Genomic DNA, 20,288 nt, shown 5'->3' with positions numbered 1-20,288 from the left:
CCGGCTGCTGCCCCATCCCGGCCGCGGGTGCCGCTTGTGCTCATCCATGCAGTGAGCTGTGCCCGGTCTCAGCCCACCTGCACACAGAGGGGGCTCTGGCACCTGGGGGCGAGGGTGGCTGGGCTCGCTCAATGGGCCAAGGGGCGGGTAAGGACCCGCAGTTCTCCTCCCCCAGCCCCGTCTCGTTTCCCTTCCACACCCGGCATCCCGGCCGCGGTGCTCGGAGCTGCACAGCCGCCCGCACCGGACAGCGCTTGTCCTTCCGTGGCACTCGTAGCGGCCGTGCGGCCAAGGCCCACCTCCTCAGGGCTGGCGCCGCGCTCTGATTGGTGTTACTGCCCGCCCGTCTGCGCCGCCGCGCTCCAAACTCGACGTCCATTGGCTGTGCTAAGGGCTGGGCGCTCTGACTGGCCGGGCTGGGATAGGCCCCGCCCCATCAGCTGGGACGGGAAGTGAAGATGGCGGCGGCGGCAGCGATAGCGGCGGATGAAGCAGGTACCGGCGGCACACGGGTGCCCGCCCGCTCCCCCCGCCCCCGTCCCCGCTGTGCCCGGTCCCCGGGCCGGTGCTGAGCGCTGTCCCCGCAGAGCGGGCGCGGGGCCGCCGGGCCGCCCTGTCTTTCGCGGCCATCGCCGTGGTGCTGGGGCTGCCGCTGTGGTGGAGAACGACCGAAACCTACCGCGCCGCCCTGCCCTACGCGGGCATCGACGGGCTGGGCCAGCTGCCGGTGAGCGTCGCGGGGCCCGGGGGGCGGCGGGACCGGGTGGGGCCCGGGCTGACGCCGCCTCTGCTCAGTTCCAGCTGGCGGTGCCTGTCGCCGTGGTCTTCGCCCCGGGGTCGGTGCCCGGGGACCTGCCGAGGCCGCTGCCCTTCAGGGACGTGCAGGAGATGGAGATTCCCGTGAACTGTGAGAGCCCGCCGGCTGCCCGCGGCCCCCCGCTCCCCGGCTGCCCCCGCCCTTCCCCGGGGGGTCCCTGCGTGCCCGCTGTTTCTCTCCCCAGGAGGCAGCACCACAGCTCCCAGGGCCCCAAACACACGGTCACCAGCATCATCCTGTCCGAAGGGGGACAGTGGGGACAGCAGAGTCCCCAGGGTGCTTGCAGGGAAGAGACCAGCTCCCCTCCCCGGGGATGGGTGCTATGGCAGCCCTCGGAGGGTGGGATGCGCCCTGGGTGGCGTGGGGGTGTCCCACCTGCCAGCGTGGACTAGCTGAGGCTGTGTGCCACGCTGGGTCGCTCTGCTGAGGTTAGAGCTGGGGCCCAAAGGACCACTTGTGGCATGTGTCACCCAGGGGCTGTCTCTGTTGCTCTTGGCACCTGGCTCCTGCGAAGGGCCTGTGAGCCAGGGTTAGCGGGTTCACTCGGGTTTTCTCACCCGACAGTGAGAAGCAGCATCACGTCCCGCTACGAGACCCTCTATCGCAGCACCACGGCTCAGGAGGAGGCAGCGCTGGATGCAGCTACCGCACAAGGTACCGGGATGAGGGACTGCAGTAGCTGGGGGAGCTCCGTGGGGGAGCAGTCCCCCCTTCCTGAGGCTAGATAGGCAGGGGACTGGGCTTTACTGCATCTCAGGGTAGGATGGGGCTTGGAGTGAAATTCCCAACCCTGCTAATGTCTCTTATCTTCCCCAGAGGCTGACGCTGCTCTGCGCTCGCTGCAGGATGCTACACTGGGCTCTCTGACCATGTACGTGGTCCCTGAAACTTCGTCTCTCCTGCCTCAGGTAGGGAGCAGCACCCTGCAGTGCCAGCCTTTGCGTACTTCACCCCTCCCAGATGCCCTGGGGGGAGGTGTCTGTCCCCAGGCTGTCACAGGTGGCACCGTGCTCTTCTCCCATGTGTGGGCAGGAGCCAGTCCTGCTCCCAGCCCTCACCCCTGCCCCTTCCCCAGGGCATCAGCGTCTACGTGGGGAAGCACCGCAGTGCCCTGGTGAGGGCTGGGGGGGGCCTGGCTGCCCTCCGCACCCGCCTCTGGCAGCTCACGCAGGTGATGTCCTTCACGGCCAGCTCCATCGCCACTGCTCTCTCGGACCGTGTGCCTGATGGCCAGCTTGGCCTTGATGCCCGGCGGTACTTGAAATCCAGCCTGGGTACGGATGTGCACTCCAGCCCCGTTCTCTGACCTGGGGAAAGCCCCCTGTCTCAGGGGTCAGGGCTTTTTCCTACTGTCCTTCTAGTATCCCTAGATGTCTTCTGGTCTTCTGGGTAACAGACCCCAGGATCTTCCCTTTGCCCTTGGCAGGTGCTCTGGGCCAGGATCCACGCTGCGATTGCTGTGTTGGGGCACTGGTGCATGACCCCACATCGGGGAGGGCCGGGGAAGAGGGGGTCAGGTTCTGCCACTCCTGGGAGCTCTGTCATGGCCGCATGTGTGGCCTCAGTATCAACAGGTGGTGGCTGTGGTGGTGCCTCACAGGCTGTGGGTCCTTGACAGGGTATGAGATCACCTTCAGCCTGCTGAACCCCGACCCCAAGTCCCATGCTGTGGACTGGGACATCGAGGATGCTGTGGACCGCTACGTGCAGCCCGTCCTGGACAAACTGAGCTTGGTGGCCAACTTCTCTGTGGACTCGCAGGTGAGGGCTGGGAGAGGCGGTGGGGAGAGCCCAGCTCAGTCCTTCCTGGGTGCCCCAGGACACGCTTCTCTGCCAGCAACATCTTCATGGTGTGCCTGCAGATCCTGTACTATGCCGTCTTAGGAGTGACACCACGCTTTGACAAGGAGTCCTCCAGCTTCCTCCTGAGCGCTCACAGCCTCCCACATGTCATCAACCCTGTGGAGGCCCGGCTAGGTGAGCATGAAGTCACCATGACTGGCTGTCATGGGACTGGGCTCTGCTGAGGGAGGGGGGACAGCTGTGCCTATGGCCTGTGCCCCTTCCCTCCCTGCAGTGCCATGCCCTGCGAGCCCCAGATGGGAACGAGGGTGACAGAGACCTGCTGGCCTGGCCGTCCTGCTTGGGGCTTGCTGTGGAAAGAGCCAGGCTGGGCTCTGCCCTGGCACTGCGTGCGGGCGATCTGCTCTTGCTGTCCCTGCTGGCCAGGGCAGTTCTTTGACTCTGTCCTGCTGCAGGCTCCAGCGCTGCCTCGCTCAACCCTGTGCTGAACTTCCTGCTGTACGTGCCAGAGCGTTCCCACTCCCCTCTGTACATCCAGGACAAGGACGGAGCCCCAGTGAGCACCAACGCCTTCCACAGTCCCCGCTGGGGTGGCATCGTGGTACGGGAACATGGGGCGCTGGTAGTGCTCTGACAGAGTGGCGGCTCCCCCTCCCCAGCGAGTGCTAGTAGCCCTGCCAGCCCCAGGGCTCCGGCTGGGGCTCGCTGACAGGCTCTCCTGCAGGTTTACAACGTTGAAGCCCCTGCTTCCCCCCAAGCCTCCCTCCCACTGCATGTGGATGTGGACATGGTGCGAGTGATGGAGGTTTTCCTGGCCCAGCTCCGGTGAGGATGCTCTCTTCCCTCCCTGGGCCTCTGCGTGTGCTCTCTTGGCAGATGTGGAAATTGGTGGGCTTAGAGCAAGTGCTACGCATGCAGCTTGTTTGCTTCTCTGTGGGCTCTGGGAGGTAAAGGGTGGCTTTTTGTGGCCTGCAAGGTGCTGACCACTGGCCAGCACTTCTGTCTGGCCAGAGATGCTGGTATATCTCCCACCTCCTGAGGTGGGAGGCTTGGCTTGTCATGCCCTGCATCCAGGAGGCCACTGGGCATCGTTGAGCCCTGCCAGGACTGAATGCAGAGGGGAAGGGGAAGAGCAGGGACTGCATGTGGGACTGCAGGCTTCTGATGTGGGCTGGGATCTTCCCCTCCACTCCCAGGTTACTCTTTGGGTTATCTCGGGAAGAGCTGCCCCCTGAGTTTCTGCTGGAGAGCCCAGGGAACGAGGGGCTGGCCGACTGGGAGCTGGACCGTCTGCTCTGGGCCCACACCGTGGAGAACATTGCCACCGTCTCCACCACCTTGACCTCACTGGCCCAGCTCCTGGACAAGATCGGGAACATTGTCATCAAAGATGATGTAGCCTCTGAGGTAGGGCTGGGGGACCCTGAGGGGAGGAGCAGAGGGGGCCAGGTGTTGCTGTCCGTGTGCCAGACCGTGAGCTCCTGCTGGTGTGGTACTGTGAGCGAGGCCCCCAGGCTTCTTTCTGTGGTCCCCCCTGGCCAGGCACTGACTGTTGGCATTGTTCCCACACAGGTGTACCGAGCAGTGGCTGCAGCACAGAGTGCCATGGCTAAGCTGGCCACAGGCCACCTGCACTCTGCTTTCCAGGCCAGCAAGGAAGCAGTCACTTCCTCGGAGCGAGCCTTCTTTGACCCATCTCTCCTCCATCTTCTCTACTTCCCTGATGACCAGAAATTTGCCATCTACATCCCACTTTTCCTGCCCATGGCCGTTCCCATTCTCCTCTCCCTGGCCAAGATTGTGCGGGAGGCCAGGCAACGTCAGAAGGAGCCCACCAAGCTGGACTGAGCCCATTGCGATGGTGCCTTCTCTTGGGGCTGGGGGTGTCCCCACCTCGTGCAGTATGTTGTCATGGACCCATGGCCTGAGCTGACACCCCAGAACGGTGTCAGGACTGGGCCCGGCAGTTCGGTTGGGTCTGTGGTGGCCAAAATGCAGGAGTGGGAAGAGAGGCTGCTTGGAGGGGTGGGAGATGCTCTCAGTCTGGGTCCTGAGCCCTCTGCCCAGAAGGGGAGAGAGGAGGGAGGGGGCTCCCCGTGTGCACCCCCCACCTTGCTGTGTTTCAATCAAGCTGCTCTATAAATAAAGACACACCCCCACTTCCGGGGGGGGCTGATGCGGGGCTGTGTGACCCCCCCCCCGTGAGCTGTGTGACCCCCCTGGTGAGCTGTGTGGGGGCTGTTGCCCCAGCCCCGCTTGCCTGCCCTTGCCCCCCCCCCCCGCCCCTCCCCTTGCTTTATGGGGTCTGGCTCCTGCCTTAGGGGTCTTTAGTCAAAAGCGCATGTTGGGTAGGACAGTTATGGGGTGCAGCTGTTGGGGGGGGGGGGGCACAGTTCTTCCTTATTGATGGGTGTGGGGGCAGAGCCTCCTGGGGCCATTCCACCCTGCTGGGTCCAGGCCCTCCCCTATATTAGCCTGAGGTTCTTGGGGGTGGGTGGTCAACATCCCCCCCCCCCCCCCCCCCCCCCCGGGTGTCCCCTGTGCTCTCAGGGACAGCCATAGGGACCAGCCCCACACCACCATTCCTGGGGGGCCGGTTGGCATCATCTGACATCCTTCCCCCCCCCCGCCGGGGGAATGCCGCCTTCCCCGGTGCCGGGATCTGGCCGGAGCAGCCGTGGGGCCATGCACCCCCCTCCGGGTAGCCGTGCCCCCCCCGCCGGTGGCGCGGGGGCGGGCCGCGGGGCGGGCGGGGCGGTGATGCCCCTCCCGGTGCGGCGGGGCCGGCGGCGGCGCGCAGCGGGTCCGGGGCCGCTCACAGCGGCGGCGGCGGCGGGGCCATGAAGGTGAAGAAGAGCGGCGGGGCCGGGGCGGCGGCGGCGCGCACCGAGGAGGAGCTGGGCCGCAAGGCGCTCATCGGGCCCGACGATGTGCTGGGGCTGCAGCGGGTCACCAGCGGTGCGTGCCGGGGAGGGGGCTGCCTGAGGGTCGGGGGGCGCCTGAGTGCCCAGCCCCGGGGGCGCAGGGGATGGGGACCGTGGCTCCTTGGGGCTGGCGCGGCGGTAACGGCCCGTGAGGGGTGGGGTGGAGGGGTAGGGGAGCCGGTCCCCCCCCTCCCCGGGGACCACGGAGGTGTCCCTGGGGTTTGGGTGCCACCGAAGGAGCAGGGACCGGCCGCCTGGCGGGGGATGCCCGGACCCGAGGCTCGGGGCTGAGGATGCTGCCCTCCCTGCAAGCCCAGGGTTGCACAGGCTGTGGAGCAGCCCCCCGCCCCGGGGGTCGAAGGTCAGTGGTGAGATCGTCCCCGCTGCTCCCCCCCATCACCCCTTTCCATGCCTGTGCCCCCTGCGCACAGGGCTGGGCCAAGCTGAGCCCCCAGCCCACGTCCACAACCGTGGGGCTGGTGTAGAGGTGGGGGACAGGCTGAATCTGTGACCGCAGCGTGGAGGGGGAGGCTTCATTGCAGACCTATCCTGCAGCCCCCCAGTATAGCAGCACTGGTCCTGAGAGCATCCTCGGGGGCCGGGAGGCGCGGGAGCGCGCGAGCTGGCGGGTTTGTTGTGCTTGGCAGAGCAGCTCGGCTGGGACCAGGCAGCCGCCTGCGCGGTGGCGACGGCGGCATTGGACCTGTCATGGTTACAGCACACCGGGCAGGCAGGAGGCATGTGGCTCACCCCAGCCTGGCCTCAGCGATGCCCAGGGGTGGTCTGCCCCGCTGCCCCCAAAAAGGCCTTTTTGCATGCCCAGGGACCTGCGGGTGGTCCCTGCGGGCAGCAGGTTGGGCAGGGGGAGAGCGCTGCTGGCAGGGAGGAGGGGGCTGGCCTGGCCGGCCCTGCTTCGCTCTGCCTTGGTGGGCTCTGTGACATGGTGGCCTGAGAGCAGGTTGCGCGTCCCTGCGGCGTGATGAGCCCTGGGGGGGAAGGATGCGGCTGCGAGCCTTGGTGCGTGCCCATGGTGAGCAGGGTGGGGGGAAAGCCCTGCAGGGCTCAGGGTTAGCCCGCAGAAAGGGGTTACGGAGGCTCCTCTGAAAGAGGGGCTGCTGCTGCTGGTGGGTCCTTGGGTCCCCTTCTCCCAGCTGCTGAGATGCTCTGAGGGGCTGCAGTGGCGTGATGCCCTGCCCAGGCCCTGAAATCCCCGGCCTGTAGCAGGCAGAGCGGTGCAGCAGGCGCTGGAACGTACTGCCAGCGTGCTCAGAGGAGCAGCAGTTAGAAGGTAAATCCAAGCAATGGCTGCGTTGAACGCTTTGGGTACTTGCTTTATGGTAGCCTGCATGTCCCTGCCCTCGGCAGTGCTATCTGGAGGGGCTGCAGGCACATGGCCACCCCACACCCTTGCTCTGGGGCGTGCAGACCTTGCGTGGCATCACTCTGGCCAGCGTGGATGGTGCGTGGCTCTCTGTAAGCATCTGCCTCCCCAGGGTGCGAGGAAGACTGAGCTGGTTACTCTGGCTTCAGAGCCAGGCTGGGAACGGAGTGGCTTGTCACCTGCCTCTTCCAACCAAGGAGCAGCACGCTTTGGAGCATGGGGAAGGTGTGAAATGCATGAAAATGTTTTGCTCCCCTCCTGCTATGAGGCTTGCTGGTACGAGGGTAGTACAGCAGGTGTGGATGGGTCATGCCGAATAGGAGCCAGGCGCTGTGATGGGCTTTGGGTAGTGCCTTCCCATGGGATGTGCTCGTCTGTTCTGCTGCATGCATGTGGGCCACCAAATGCTCTCTGCACCTGAAATCCTCAGCGAGCGTTTGGGGATACAGGTATACGATACATCTGCATTGAGCATACCTAGGAACATTTTGTAGCACCCTTTCTCAAGCTCAGCTTTCTACCTGATGGGTTTAACACAGGGAGCAAAGATACAACAGTATTTTTCTCATCCTGAACATGTAATGATTATTTGGGGCATTCTGTGGCCTTTCCTCATTTCCATGTGCTACAGCAAGTTCTTAAAAACAAACTGCCAAAAATACTGATGTGCAACCGTTCCAGTCTTCTGCTCTGAGTGGAGGGTTCTGCAGGGAGGAGAAAGGACCAGACTGTGGGAGACAAATTCATGGCTACCCCAGCCCCAACCTCTCTCTTGGAGATGCTGAGTCAGGGTAAACATGATGCCCTGTTCACCAGCTCTGGTTTTGTTGCCCAAAGTCATGGTGCTCCAGAAAGCTGGAAGCTGAAGGGCGAGTTGGTGGTGGGGTTGCAGCAGAAATGTCCTGGTAGTCCATTGTTGTTCCAGGTGGAGTATAAGCCATCTTCATCCAAATTTGTGGGTTGCTCGCACTGTTGAGGGACTGCGGCTGAGCTGTGTGCTGCCTGGTGTGGCCTGGCCACATTTGAAGATTGCTTCAGCAAATGAAGCCCAGGATCAACCATGTTAGGGGAGGGCTTGGTACCACAGGAACGTGGGTTTAGAGACGCTTACACCATGAGTAGCCTGTGTGTTTCTGAATGGCCTTCTAGCTTGTGTGGGAAGAGGCAGAATCCTAGCTCCTGCGTGGAGTACGGTCTGGATCTGGCTGCAAAAGGAACTTGTCGCATGGCTGCCCACGGCAACAGGGCACTGTGTTCCCACCCGGGGGGGCCTTTGCAGCCCTGCATGGGCCTGGGGCATGCTGATCTTGCAGATGCTCTTTTGGAGCCAGGGTTTGCTGTCTTACGCTTGCTCTGCCTGCTGCGGAGCTCCTTGGTGCTTCCTAGTGGACTGGGCAAATCTACTCACCCTTCAGACCTGGAAGAGCCAGGTCTCTGTGGAGCCAAGTAGCTGCTTGGTGGTTGCTACTTGTTGACCAGGCAGGTGGGCTGCTAGCCCTCCTCTGGGATTTGGGTCTAGGGAAATCCCTTGCTTTTTCACCAGGTAACACAGCTGGGCTTTTCCAGTAGGTGCACCTGATAAATAACCAAATGTTAAATGTCTCAGGTCAGGAGGGTGGAGATGCGGGATGTGGCTCTGTGGCAAAACCACGTTTACTGCTAACCCAGAGAAACCCCCTGTGCTACCAGCCAGAAGAGCCAGCTGGGCTCTGCTCTTAATGTGCTTCTAATAAGCTTAAAGGGGGAGTTGTGCAAACTGTCCTGCATATGCTACATCCTTTCAATATTAAATTCTCCAGCAATTCCAGGGCCACAACGTTTATGGGCATGCAGGGGTCCAGCCTGGTGGCTCTGGGGTGCTGCCCTGGAATATCTGGGCCTTTTGGCCGGGCTGGCTCTGGCGCTGCTCCAGCTGGATGAGGTGTAAAGCAAATGAACCATTTTCTTTGCAATTAGCAAGATTTGTTACTTGCTCACACAACTGCGGTTACAAAAAGAGGAAAAACCTTATGATGTGGTTAATTTATGTGGCAAAGGAACGGGGCTGAGCCCAGTTCAAATTGCAATTCATTATCGAAGCAGCCAGAGGAGCGGAGGAGTCTGTCTGCAGTCATTGGGATGCTGGTGGCTGTGAATGCCATGTCCCTACCTAGTGGAGCCAGCCACCTTCCCTCCTGTCTTTGACCACAGCTTTGCTGGGTCATGCTGTGCTACTCCCACGTTAGCTGCAGGGCAAGGTGAATTCAAGCAGAGCTTCAATTTTTTCCTCCATCTTTGGGGTCAGAGTCATCAGCGGTCAGCGGAAAGGTATTAGAGCCCCTGTAACACCATCGCCTTTTGCCAGCATGCAATAGTGCCAGGCTTCAAACAGACAGGTAACGAATAGCAAGCTGCAGCCTCTGAGGGCTGCCCTGCTTATCGCAGCTTCAGGCACCTGTACAGATTGTCTGTAATACTAGATTAAAGCTTATATTTTAAGCTTTCTTCTAAGGCTTATTTTATTTGAGCAAACCGAAGGGTTAAATAATTGATTACATACTTGGAAACAACTACAGAACAAAACCTAAGAATAAGGAACACACAATCATTTCTGAAGCTAATCTCTTCCCCGAGCTGTCGTTTAGGATTTCTCTGAGGCTTCTGGCAGCTTTAGCTAAAGGCCAGCTTGGCAGAGGGCTGCCTTGACGGGTGGGTCGGGGCAGACCCTCCGTGGGTGACTCATACCAGTTTCCCTGTAGCATTAATGGGAAGCTGATGTGGGCGAATCAGTCTGCAAAGCTGCTCGTGGACCGTCACATTCCTTCCCCAATTCATTGGGAAAAAATATTGTATTAGGAGCTCTGATTAACTGGGGGTGTTTGTGACAGGTTAATGAATCACTGTTCTGGGTTGTCCAGGGTTGTGATGTGTAAAAAAGCATTTTGGTGTGCTGATTTCTTGTCACAGAGCGATATTCCAGACCTGTGCCAAGCTGCTCACACCCGTGACTCCTTTTCTCGGCAGCACCACATACATTACGAACCCTTTCAAGGCTTTGTGATAACACATAACTCGAAGTGTTGCATAGATGAAGGGTTTTTTCAGTAGTCTCACAGTACAATATGGACTGTTAAGATTCCCAGGGGCAGCACACATGGCGTGCGTGTAGCGGGGGGTGCTGGGCTGGCAGCTGAGTGGGTTCCTCCTTCTGCCAGTGTTGTGGGTTTGGGCCGTCCCTGGTGGAGATGGCAAAGGTAAGGGGGGAGTTGTGGCATGTGCTGGGGGAGTCATCCTGGGGGTTTGGGCAGGGCCCGACTGCTTTGGCTTAGCCCTGTATAAGAGCCAAGTGAGCTGGTTTTGTTAATGTTGTGCAGGTGGTTTCAGATCTGAGTACCATCAGCGTGAACAAGGGGGCAGGAAAGAGTGTTTGGATGCCATGGGGATGGGAGAAGAGCAGCTCCATCCTTCCTTAACAAGGGCTGGAGGGCTGTGATCAAATTAATTGTGAGAGGGTGAAGTCTGGAAAGCTCTAGTTAAAAAAGAAAAAAAATTAATGAGCTGGCTTCCACAAAAAGCAGTCTGGTGAGCTGTGCGGTGGGACTGGGTGCACCGTGTGGCAAGGCACGCTGCCAGGTGGGTACACCTTAGGGGCTATGGGGACCCTGTAAATGCCCCAGCTTGGAGCCTGCTGGGATGCAGCCCTCTGCTTCATTCACAGTGTTGGTCAGTAAATGTGCCGCTGGGGAATAACTCCCATGGGATCCTTCTGGTGCGAGATTTTTTCTTCTGGGGCATTCACAGCAGCCTAATTAATGAGCTGGGTGGGAGGGCTGCAGATGCCTCCCTCTCCTTGCCCCCACTGGCTTTGCTTATGCAAAACCTAGGGCTTCAGGAAGGGAGCAGATCCTGGCTGGTTTAGCTTGTTTCTCTGCCCTCTCTTTACAGGACTTGAACTGCTGATGCAGAGGGCAGGGGAAATGGTTGCTTTTTTCTTTAATTGAACTCCAGGTGTCTAAGCAGGCATATCAATACCGCTTGGAACTTGCCCTGCCTTCCCCTCAAGGTCTTGCACTCTGTCCTGCGTCACTGCTCTGCCTCTTCACGGGGTTCGTGCTATTTTTGCTCGCTTCCTCCTGAGACTCTTCAATCTGATAATCTCCTAATCTCCAGCTCCCAGCAATTCATCTGCAGTTGTCTTTGCTTTATACCTGGTTTATGTCTTGGGAGTTGTCTTCAAAATAGCTTCTGACCTTGGTGGCTAATACATGTTAAGAAATAGGCTTGCATAGCTACAGAACCCTTCTCATTCCCCAGATTCTTGTTATTGCCTGTGTTGGGGAGAGACGTCCCTATTACAAGTCACTGCTGTTACATCAGTTGCTTGTACAGCATCCTCTTGATTTACACCCATTTTCACAACCAGGTTTTGAGCTCTTGCTTACCCCAGGTACACTGGGCTTTCCTTTGTGGGTTATTAAAGCCTTAAAATAGGAGCTGCCCGATCTGAGCTTAGATGCTCTGATGAGCACCATGGAAATATCTGTAATGTCTGTGAGAGGGGACACGTGCTTTCTCCTGGTTGCAGAGAAGGGGTCTTAAAAGAAGTACAACAAGGAGCGCTTAACCCTATTGCCTGTGAACTCCTCTTAATAAAATGTGCCTGGTGGGGTGGTTGCAAAGGAAATCTGAAAATAGAGGATTGACTTTTAGCTTTCTCTGATGAGGATCAAACACCTAATCTCATCCATTGGATGACTGAAATAACAGGGAGAGGGCAGGAGGGGAAAGTGCCTTCATTAGCTTTCTTCTTGTATTATCTGGCACTGTATTATCCCTCACCTTTTGTGCTCCTTTGTAACACCAGCTTGCTAAAATACATGGCTGGAAATACGCACCAGGGTTCACAGTGTACCATTGTTCACAGAAGAATAGGCAGTGCCTGCTGTCATTGTCTAGGCTGTTTTGCTGGTGCCTTTTGCAATCTTGGTTGGATTTGGGAGGGGAGGAAGGTTTCCTGGATGAGGACTGGCTCTCCTCTGGATTGGGCAGCAGAGGTACCACCTCAGAGCTCTAAACAGGGAATGAGCGTCCACTGTTTCTGATAACAAAGCTAGAGTTTAATGAATGTCTTGCTACAGATCACTGTTTGGGGGTTTGAAGTCACTTTTTCATACAAAGGGAACAAGAGAATTCCTGAAGGAATCCATTGTGTCTGGCTCAGGAAGTCCATCACCTCCGCTGCTTCCTGAGATCACCACAGTGTCACTACTCTTCAAAACCATGGTAGGGGTTAAGATAGAACATGTCTCTAAGAGTGGGGAGTTGCAAATCATTGGGCATGGTATGGAGATTATGGGAAAGAAGCTGCAGAGGAGCCAGTAGGAACAGTGATGTGTGAGTGAGAAGCAGCTGCTCATTCCTTGCCTGCGTTTGGGCATGTTGCAAGAGTTTGCTCTCTGCTTTGAGAACAAGTTCAACTCGGTTGGCAGCTCTTCCCAGGAAGGGTTTGGGTATGGAGGTCTGGGATACGGGGATTCACTGGGCTTTTGGAAGGAGTAGGAAATGCTTCTCTTCTGTGACCTTTTTTGCACTATTTAATGCGGGTACTTCGGGACAAAAGCCAACCTGCTGGGATTCCTAAGCCGTGCAGATGCGTCCATCCCTTCATCCCTTGTTCGGAGTGTGCCCTCTGCCAGCCCTGAATCAGGCCAGTACTGAAGGCTTGTTCAGGGAGACACCATGATTATTTAGTTATTAACAGGGAAACAAGGCAACTTGCTTCAGGGGAAGTGGAATAATGACAAAATTCTGTGCTGAGAGACCAAGCCTACCTTTCTGGTAAATGACCCACTTGGTGGAGGTTTGAGCTGCCTTATGTCTAACTGAAATAGACGTGGATGCTGCCTCGGTTCCCCAAATTGTGGTGACGGTGAATTAGGATAATGAAAGCAGATGATACATTTAAGTGCGTCATGGAAGTGTGGGCAACTGGGCCCTACAGTAATTTAAAAATAAGTATGTATGGGATGAGATTAGCAAATGTGACAGTGCTCAGCTAAGCAGAAGTATCTGCCAATTCCAAGCAGCCCATTCCCAGTAAGACCTTCCAGTGTCTTATGCACAGGGAAAAAACCAGCATGTGGCTACTTTGTTTGTTTTAACAGGAATTGCAGCAAGCAAATGCAATACAAACTGAGAATATATATACCTCTTTTTTTTTTTTTTTTTTTTTTTTTCCTTCTAGGAGACTGGGCGCTGCCAGAGGAGGAAAAAACACTTGATTGCAGTACTCTGGCAGCTAATATTCCCAGATGTCATCCAGTTAGATACTGGCATGTTGATTTTTGAAAAAAAAAAAAAGGTTTAAAATATCTTCAGTGCAAAAAAGAGTTGGAAAATGTAGGGCAGGGGTGCAAACATCAATGAGCAGGAGCCTGGTGGGGATTCTGCCTGGGGTTTACTCCTCTTCGGTGGCTCTGCTTGGCACTCCTCTCCTCCAGATGAGTCATGGACACTGTTATTGCAGCAAGGCTGCTGCCAAGGAGGGGGATAAAGCTGTTGCCATGGTGCTGGATGGGCAGGAATTCTGCAGGAGTAAAAACACTTAATAATTAACTTGCAGACAAACGCGGCTTCAGGCTTGCCTGCGTGCTCTAGGGAAGGTGTCCTGGGCTCCCAGGAGACTGGCCAGCCTGTTCTGGTACAGCTCCTTGCCTTCATGGAGAGCAGCTGGTCCCAGCGTGGCCGTGGGCCGAGGGAGGCGAAGCCGGCACTGTGGGAAGCTGCGCCTGCTGTTGTCAATTTGAGTTTTGCATGTGGCTGCTTGGAGCAGGGAACTTGTGGGATGAGTTAAGAATTTGGGCTGGCTGGTGTGTTAGAACCTAAAATCATCGTGTAATTGCAGGACATCTACTTGTGGATTGCTAAATGTTGGTGCTTAAGGCAAGGGGTTGGTTTAAATTTCTGTCCCATCTCCCTGGCTACTGTTGAAGACGGAAAAGACAATTTTGTGCAGTTCTTAGGCTATTTCGTCTAACAGTAGGCTTGTATTTTCCTGTGGTAGTAAAAAGGTTGAGCTTTTATTCTTGTTCTTCCTGATAGCGTGGGTACTGGAGCTAGTTTTGCTTGGCGCAGTGTTGGTAGGAAAGGGAGACCTCCCTGCCAAATGCCAGAGATGCTTTGAATACAGTCCCCTTTCTTAAAGCCCGTTCCTTTGAGCATCATCCATATGGTGGTGATGATGGAGAGCAGTAAAACTTCAGAGAGCATGTTGAACACCTCTGTTCCTTGTACCAGTGAGCACTCCGATGGTTCTCCCAGTTAAGATTTGCAAAGAATGACAGGCTTCTAGGGAAGTACAGGCGCTAGACATGCAGGCCATGCTCAGCAGCACCTAGGAGCAATCTTTCATTTATTTCTGACTGCAGCTATCTTGGTCTCTTGCTACAGAGGGACCTGATTTCTGTAATTACAGAGCCCAGCATGAGAGCCCTGATGCCTGGTAGTCACAGTGTGTGGCGTTGGGGATGTTTTACGCTGCCGCAGCAATCTTTTCTTAACTCCTTATCTATGGGGTGTGCTAACCACTGCCCATGAACTATAACCCCCAGCCATAATGTAGGTACCTGAATCGTACCTACTGATCTGGCTGAAGTAGAGTTGTAGTGGGCTGGTGTGATCTCTGAGTTCGCTGTAACTTGTTTTCTTGTAGTCATTGAATAAGCCTGAGGTGAATGGATGTATTTGAATTTTAGAAATAGGAAAGCAGGCAGAAATAAATTATTAATTCAGACTAACAGCAGGAATTAGTGGCTGAGAAAGGGCTTAGAATTAGAATGTTAAAGTATTACTTTCACATTAGAATCTCCAAAACAAGTCTCCTTCAACAGGCAGATGCACAGTCATTCAATACCACACCTGGCTTGTAGACATACAACATTTATGTAGATTTGTCACGATAAAGTTAGTTATCGGAGCAGCGTTCCTTCTGTGTTTATACGTGCAGTGCAAATGAAGTACCACTGCTCTTTCCCCAGAGAGGAGGCAGATACCAAGGCCAGGAAGCTGTCCCCAGGCACAGCAAGGCTGAAGCCAGGAACAATGGCTTTCTCCCAACTCTGGTGGAAGCAGGGAAGGGATCTGTTCCCAGGCTGTTCTCCTAATTCAGGGAAAGGCTTCAACACTATTTTCAGTGCTGAGGAAAAAAAAGAAGTCTTGCATGGGACAAGCACTGGTGGAGTGCTTTGCAGAGGTCTGGAGACAGGGGAGGTGGCACAAGGGAGGACACTCCTGTTCCAGTTAAGTGCAGGCAGCTTAGGGCTCACAAAGCTGCTTAGCACTTGCATTCTGCCAGAGGGCAGTTTTTAAAACAGGCAAAGCCTCTTACACTGAAAAGGCTGGGATTTCATGGCGGTGCTGACTATTCTCAATACCCTGTGGGGAAATGGATGCAGGAGATGTTGGCACAGGCTTCGAAAAAAAGGCGATGACCTCCCAGTGCTGGGGGAGAGAAGCCTTTTCCCTGTCCTGTCCCAGCAGGGACACAGGACACACACCACCAGGTGTGAACATTCAGAACTGAGACTGTCTTCATAGATTTGGATTAAACCCAGGGTAGTAGTGGAGATGCATTTGGGCTGCTCTTGCTGCTGGTTGTGCCCTCTGAAGAATAGCCAGAAATACCTGGTAAATTTGGGCAGCCTTCATGTAATTTTGCTTTCCTCTGCAGATTATTTGTGCACTCCAGAGGAAAATGTTTACAAGATAGACTTCACCAGGTTCAAAATCCGGGACATGGAATCTGGCACAGTCTTGTTTGAAATCACCAAACCAGCAGCTTCAGGTGAGTGCACACACAAAACAACCCTTTTCACAAACAAACAAATGCTTGTGTCGGCTTCCTTTTGCCTTTTCCCACTCCTTCTACTCAATACATTTCCCCCCAAATAGGAGATGCTCTCAACTGCAAGAGGGGCTAGAGTCCCAGCTTGCAGCAGAAATACTATTCAGGTGTCCCTTTGTACCAACACAGTGAACAGAACTCATTGCTGCTGTATTCCTATGATTGCCATCTGTGATGAGAAAGGACAGATGGATGTTGTAAACAGAAGCAGAGGAGGAGGAGATCACCGTGTGTTCGTTTCTTGGCTGTTCATCAGCTAGAGTCCCCTGTACATAGTTTAACTGTTAGTATCTTTCACTCAGGAGTCAGGAAAATGGTATTTGCAAAAGCAAGAAACTTTTTCAGTTGTGCAAATCAGACAAACTGAAAATTTGCATATTTTTTTTCTTTGTAATTTTTAGGTGTTACCTGAAACTGTCAAAGTGTTACCTGTTGCCAGTGGTAATCAAAAACCAGGGCAACTGTTCTTTTCTTGATCAAGCACTCTTTTAAATCTTCCCCATCTTCCTGCAGGTGAGAGGAAGTTTTCTGTAGTTTATAGATAGCAAACCAGATGTGCTATGGGGAAATGGCTTGGTCAGAGTCTTGCTGCAATCCTGAATCGGAGGTAGGAGCAGTAAGTCACTTCAAAAGAAGTGTATCAACCCAAAGGGCCGTCTTGCAATACTCTGTCTCTGAGTGACCAGTAGTAGATGCCTCAGAGAGGATAAGAAGAGGGTAAGCACATCATCAGGCTTTCTCAGAACAGTTTCCTGGCTATACGACTCAATAATGCGTGATTGCAAGTATTTTCACCGAGTTTCTGTTTCTCAAACGGCTGTGATGGAGCTTTACTTTGCGCTTTTCCAGAACGTGAACACAATGACAAGAAGGACATTGACCCCAATGCTGGACGGTTTGTACGCTACCAGTTTACTCCAGCTTTTCTTAGACTTCGGCAAGTGGGAGCCACGTAAGTAGTTGCTCCTGTGCTGTTTTTTCTAGTACAGGAAACAACTGAAATATTATAAAAAATGGCTTTTGCTTGTTGATCCTGTCAGTGAGTTGATTTAATAGGGACCTTTTGTTATTATAAAGCTGTCCAAACATCTTTGCTGGCTGCCTTGCTTTCTCCATCCCTTTAGCTTGTTTATTTACCTCAGGGATAGGCATGGTGTTGAGGAGATGAATGCTAAAGGGGCAAAATAAGACTACCGAGGTATTCCAGCTCTTTTCTGTGCGTTATAGTTTGTTTGTCAGAGGCTCTGCCAGCATCAAAGTTGTGTCTGCAGCCTTGCACACTGCATTCCTCCCAAAACATTAATCCATAGATGCACATGAAATGGTGAAGTAATGTTTGACGCTTTGTGCACCGGAATGATCTTTGACCTGTCTGGTAGTACTGCTTGCATCCATCAATAAACCACACCAAAATGTGACACCTAAAGCGTCTTTCTGTAAAGCTTTAAGCCAAAGTTGTTGCTACTATAATACAAGTGTCATAGTGTATTGTTTCTTTAGTAAAAGTTATTAGAGATTACTGCTAACGACACTATCACTACTAACTTACTACTAACTACGGAGTTACCTGCAGTTAAAAAGCATGCATGTGGAGATGCAATTTTCAGCTTGTATTTCCCCTTTTGGCCCTCCAAAGAGCAGACTGTTGGGCTGCTTTGTCTTTAATGGAGCTTTTAGAAGGATATGGGTCATAGCATGGCAGGTTCTTTATGTCATTAAGTCCATAATACTATAATTGAGCAACAGTTACAGTTTCCAGCACAAACTGATTTGTTTCAGGTATAGTTTGGATTCACATTGGAGTGCAGTTTGATAGATCCCTTCAGCAGCAAATGTATATGTCATAAGTGATGTACAGTAGCCTCACTTAAAAAAAAAGGGATTTTTGAGCTTGATTAAAATTCAGTATTATTCAGTTATGATGCAAAAAAATTAAAATTTGTTGTCAGAGAATGTACTTAGAGTAAGGTTGCCATTACTGCTTTCTGCTAATCTTAAAGATGTGACATTTAGATTTTGGTTTGGAAGAAAAGTTAAAGCTACTTATATACCAATTAGCACCTCTTTGGCCACTGTTTGGTTAAAATGGTAAATACTTTTGGTTTGTGCCAAACTAGTAACTGTGCCTTCCTGGCTTTTACTTATAGTGTATCCTGTGTAACTATTACCTATCTTCTCCAAGAGGTCATGCTTCTTGGGAAAAGGTACTTGAATGTAGTGCTGGCTGAAACTTGTCCCCCTTTGCCATTTTACGAGCAAGAACAGAAAACCATTTTCTGTAGCTCTGGCTTGGTTTTGATACCCATCAGAATAATTAACTTGTATGAAACTTCAAAGCAACTCCTAGTGAAGCGCCTGTCCAGTATGGGTGGAGGGATCTTTCCCTCACTGAAGATGAGTTTAAGATTGTAAAATCGTCTTGCATCTCTCCTTTTTTTGAGTAAAAAGAATCAAAAAATAGTATAATCTAGGATTTGTAATCCTATGTTGTGTCCCTGTAGCATGCTTTCAGAAAAAGAGGAGATAATAATTTGGTAGTACCATTGTGTTATATTTTTGGCTTTTTTTTAGAAGAGCTCTCTTCTACCTTTCAGGAACGGTTGCAAATCTTGCATAAGCAAGAAAGCTCATTTCAGTCTTATCCTTTTTCAGGGTGGAATTCACAGTAGGGGACAAACCCATTAATAACTTCCGCATGATTGAGAGGCACTACTTCCGGGATCAGTTGCTTAAGAGTTTTGATTTTGAATTTGGGTTCTGCATCCCCAGCAGTAAAAATACTTGTGAGCACATCTATGAATTCCCACAGCTCTCTGAGGATCTCAGTAAGTTCTCTTTAATTACTGGGTTTACCACACAGTGATGTTAATCTAAGGTGTTTTGAGGAAGCCCTTTTTTAAAAGCTGTCTGTAGAAAGTGGGTAGGATAAAATACTTCCAGGTAGTTTCAGATCTGTGTTAATACAGATTTTGTTTTCTAGTAGCATGTGTCTTGTCACCCACCAGACAGTTGTGTTTTCTTTTTTTTTTTTTTAATTCATAAAATGGAAGCTTCACTGTCAGGGAGAAAAAAGATAATTGTGTTATAAAACAAGCAAAAATAATAGGATTAAAAAGATGTCCAATAAATGGATGACTTAAATGTTATGTTCTCTTTTTAATGTTTGATGTGCTATACTGATAGCTTGAGAGATTTTAGTTTTAGTGTGAACATAACTTTTATTTTCTCTCCCAAGATACAATAGCATGAGTACTAAATCTGTGTGATCTTATATTCTTTACAACCCCTAATAATGTATGTCAGCGCTAATATTACAGTCTGTGGGAAATACAGCAATGCACCGCTGCTTGCTTATTGTCACACCAGAGCACATTTTACCCGAGTTTGCTGTTTTATCACCTTTTTTTTAAAAAAAAAAACCCAAAAAAAACCCCCCATCCAAACTCTAGTGTGATATTGTTTGGTGGTTAGGTAAAGCACTTAGACCTGTGGTGCCTTAATGTATTTTGATGATCTTTCAGTTCTTTAAAAGATACTATCAACAAATGGTTTGGGTAGGTTCTTGATTTGGTTTTTCACTTGAGAGTTTGCTGCTTTCTGAGCAATGCTGTTAAACGTAACTGAAACCCAGTTCAGAGTGCTGCCTCAGTAGGGCTTCTGTGTAACACAACTGATTTTTAATTTTTTTTCTTTCCCCCCCTTGCAGTTCGAGAGATGATCCTTCATCCATATGAGACACAGTCGGACAGTTTCTACTTTGTAGACAACAAGCTCGTGATGCACAACAAGGCAGATTATTCATACAGTGGAGGACCTTGAGCACAGGATGGACGACCAACCTGTGCTGGCCTTCCCTTTCCTATCAAAGTCGTCAGGGATACCACCACCTTCCGTTCTGTTGCCTACAATGTCAACTGGACAAGGATCCACAAACCCAGGACTCTTTGCCACAGTAGGAGTTTCATGACTAAATTTGCCAGTCTCATCTTTTTTGAGCTTTGAAGCAGACCTAGTTCTTCAGAACTTTAAGTGGTTCTACAATGCTAAATGATCTTTGGCTACCACTTCCCTAAGTTCTTTAAGTGTCTCCTTTGAAAATGGCCTTGTGGGACCTGAGGGATTTTGCCCTAATTCTGCAGATTTGTGTTCTTGCCCTCAAGTATCTTTTTAAGACATGATTGCTTTCTGAGAGTGTAATCTGAGAAACCATGCGAGTGGATGGATGCAAATGCAGTTTTGTTTATTTGTTTCTCTTTGCAAATGCTTCAAAGGCATGGTCAATTTGTCTTGTACCTCCAGTTGAAAATGTCGAGCATAACATCTTACAAAAGCAAGTTTCATCTTTAGATTAGTTCGAGTATCTCATCCTTTAGTTTTGTTCCATCTATGTAATATTCTGTTTAATCTTGGAAACACTGAAACTCTCAATGAAGACCAGTAGCTCAGTGACAGAGCTGTTTTTAATCAGGTACCAGCCTTTTA

At 52.6% G+C, this 20,288-nt stretch overlaps 2 protein-coding genes across 3 annotated transcripts; both read left to right on the top strand.

Moving 5' to 3' along the window:
• Nucleotides 1-386: 386 nt before the first annotated feature.
• Nucleotides 387-4,811, top strand: PIGS (phosphatidylinositol glycan anchor biosynthesis class S). Of its 2 annotated transcripts, none has more exons than XM_055797195.1 (12): nt 387-495; nt 588-727; nt 796-907; nt 1,382-1,471; nt 1,634-1,725; nt 1,893-2,091; nt 2,436-2,578; nt 2,680-2,794; nt 3,076-3,221; nt 3,345-3,445; nt 3,817-4,027; nt 4,193-4,811. In XM_055797195.1, the coding sequence occupies exons 1-12, from the start codon at nt 459-461 to the stop codon at nt 4,466-4,468; spliced, it is 1,662 nt and encodes a 553-aa protein (XP_055653170.1). In that variant the 5' UTR covers nt 387-458; the 3' UTR covers nt 4,469-4,811. The 2 variants fall into 2 exon arrangements, with proteins under 2 accessions (XP_055653170.1, XP_055653169.1); XM_055797194.1 differs by having other exon boundaries at nt 1,379-1,471.
• Nucleotides 4,812-5,401: 590 nt separating this feature from the next.
• Nucleotides 5,402-20,018, top strand: UNC119 (unc-119 lipid binding chaperone). Its single transcript, XM_055797461.1, has 5 exons — nt 5,402-5,578; nt 15,633-15,746; nt 16,656-16,758; nt 18,459-18,631; nt 19,513-20,018. Exons 1-5 carry the CDS (start codon nt 5,461-5,463, stop codon nt 19,623-19,625), a joined length of 621 nt encoding a protein of 206 aa, XP_055653436.1. The 5' UTR covers nt 5,402-5,460; the 3' UTR covers nt 19,626-20,018.
• Nucleotides 20,019-20,288: the final 270 nt, after the last annotated feature.

This window comes from Falco peregrinus, chromosome 2 (genome assembly GCF_023634155.1).
Source record: "Falco peregrinus isolate bFalPer1 chromosome 2, bFalPer1.pri, whole genome shotgun sequence".
NCBI classification, from domain to species: domain Eukaryota; kingdom Metazoa; phylum Chordata; class Aves; order Falconiformes; family Falconidae; genus Falco; species Falco peregrinus.
Note: the sequence above shows the minus strand (reverse complement) of the source record. Positions and strands in the feature narration are given on the sequence as shown.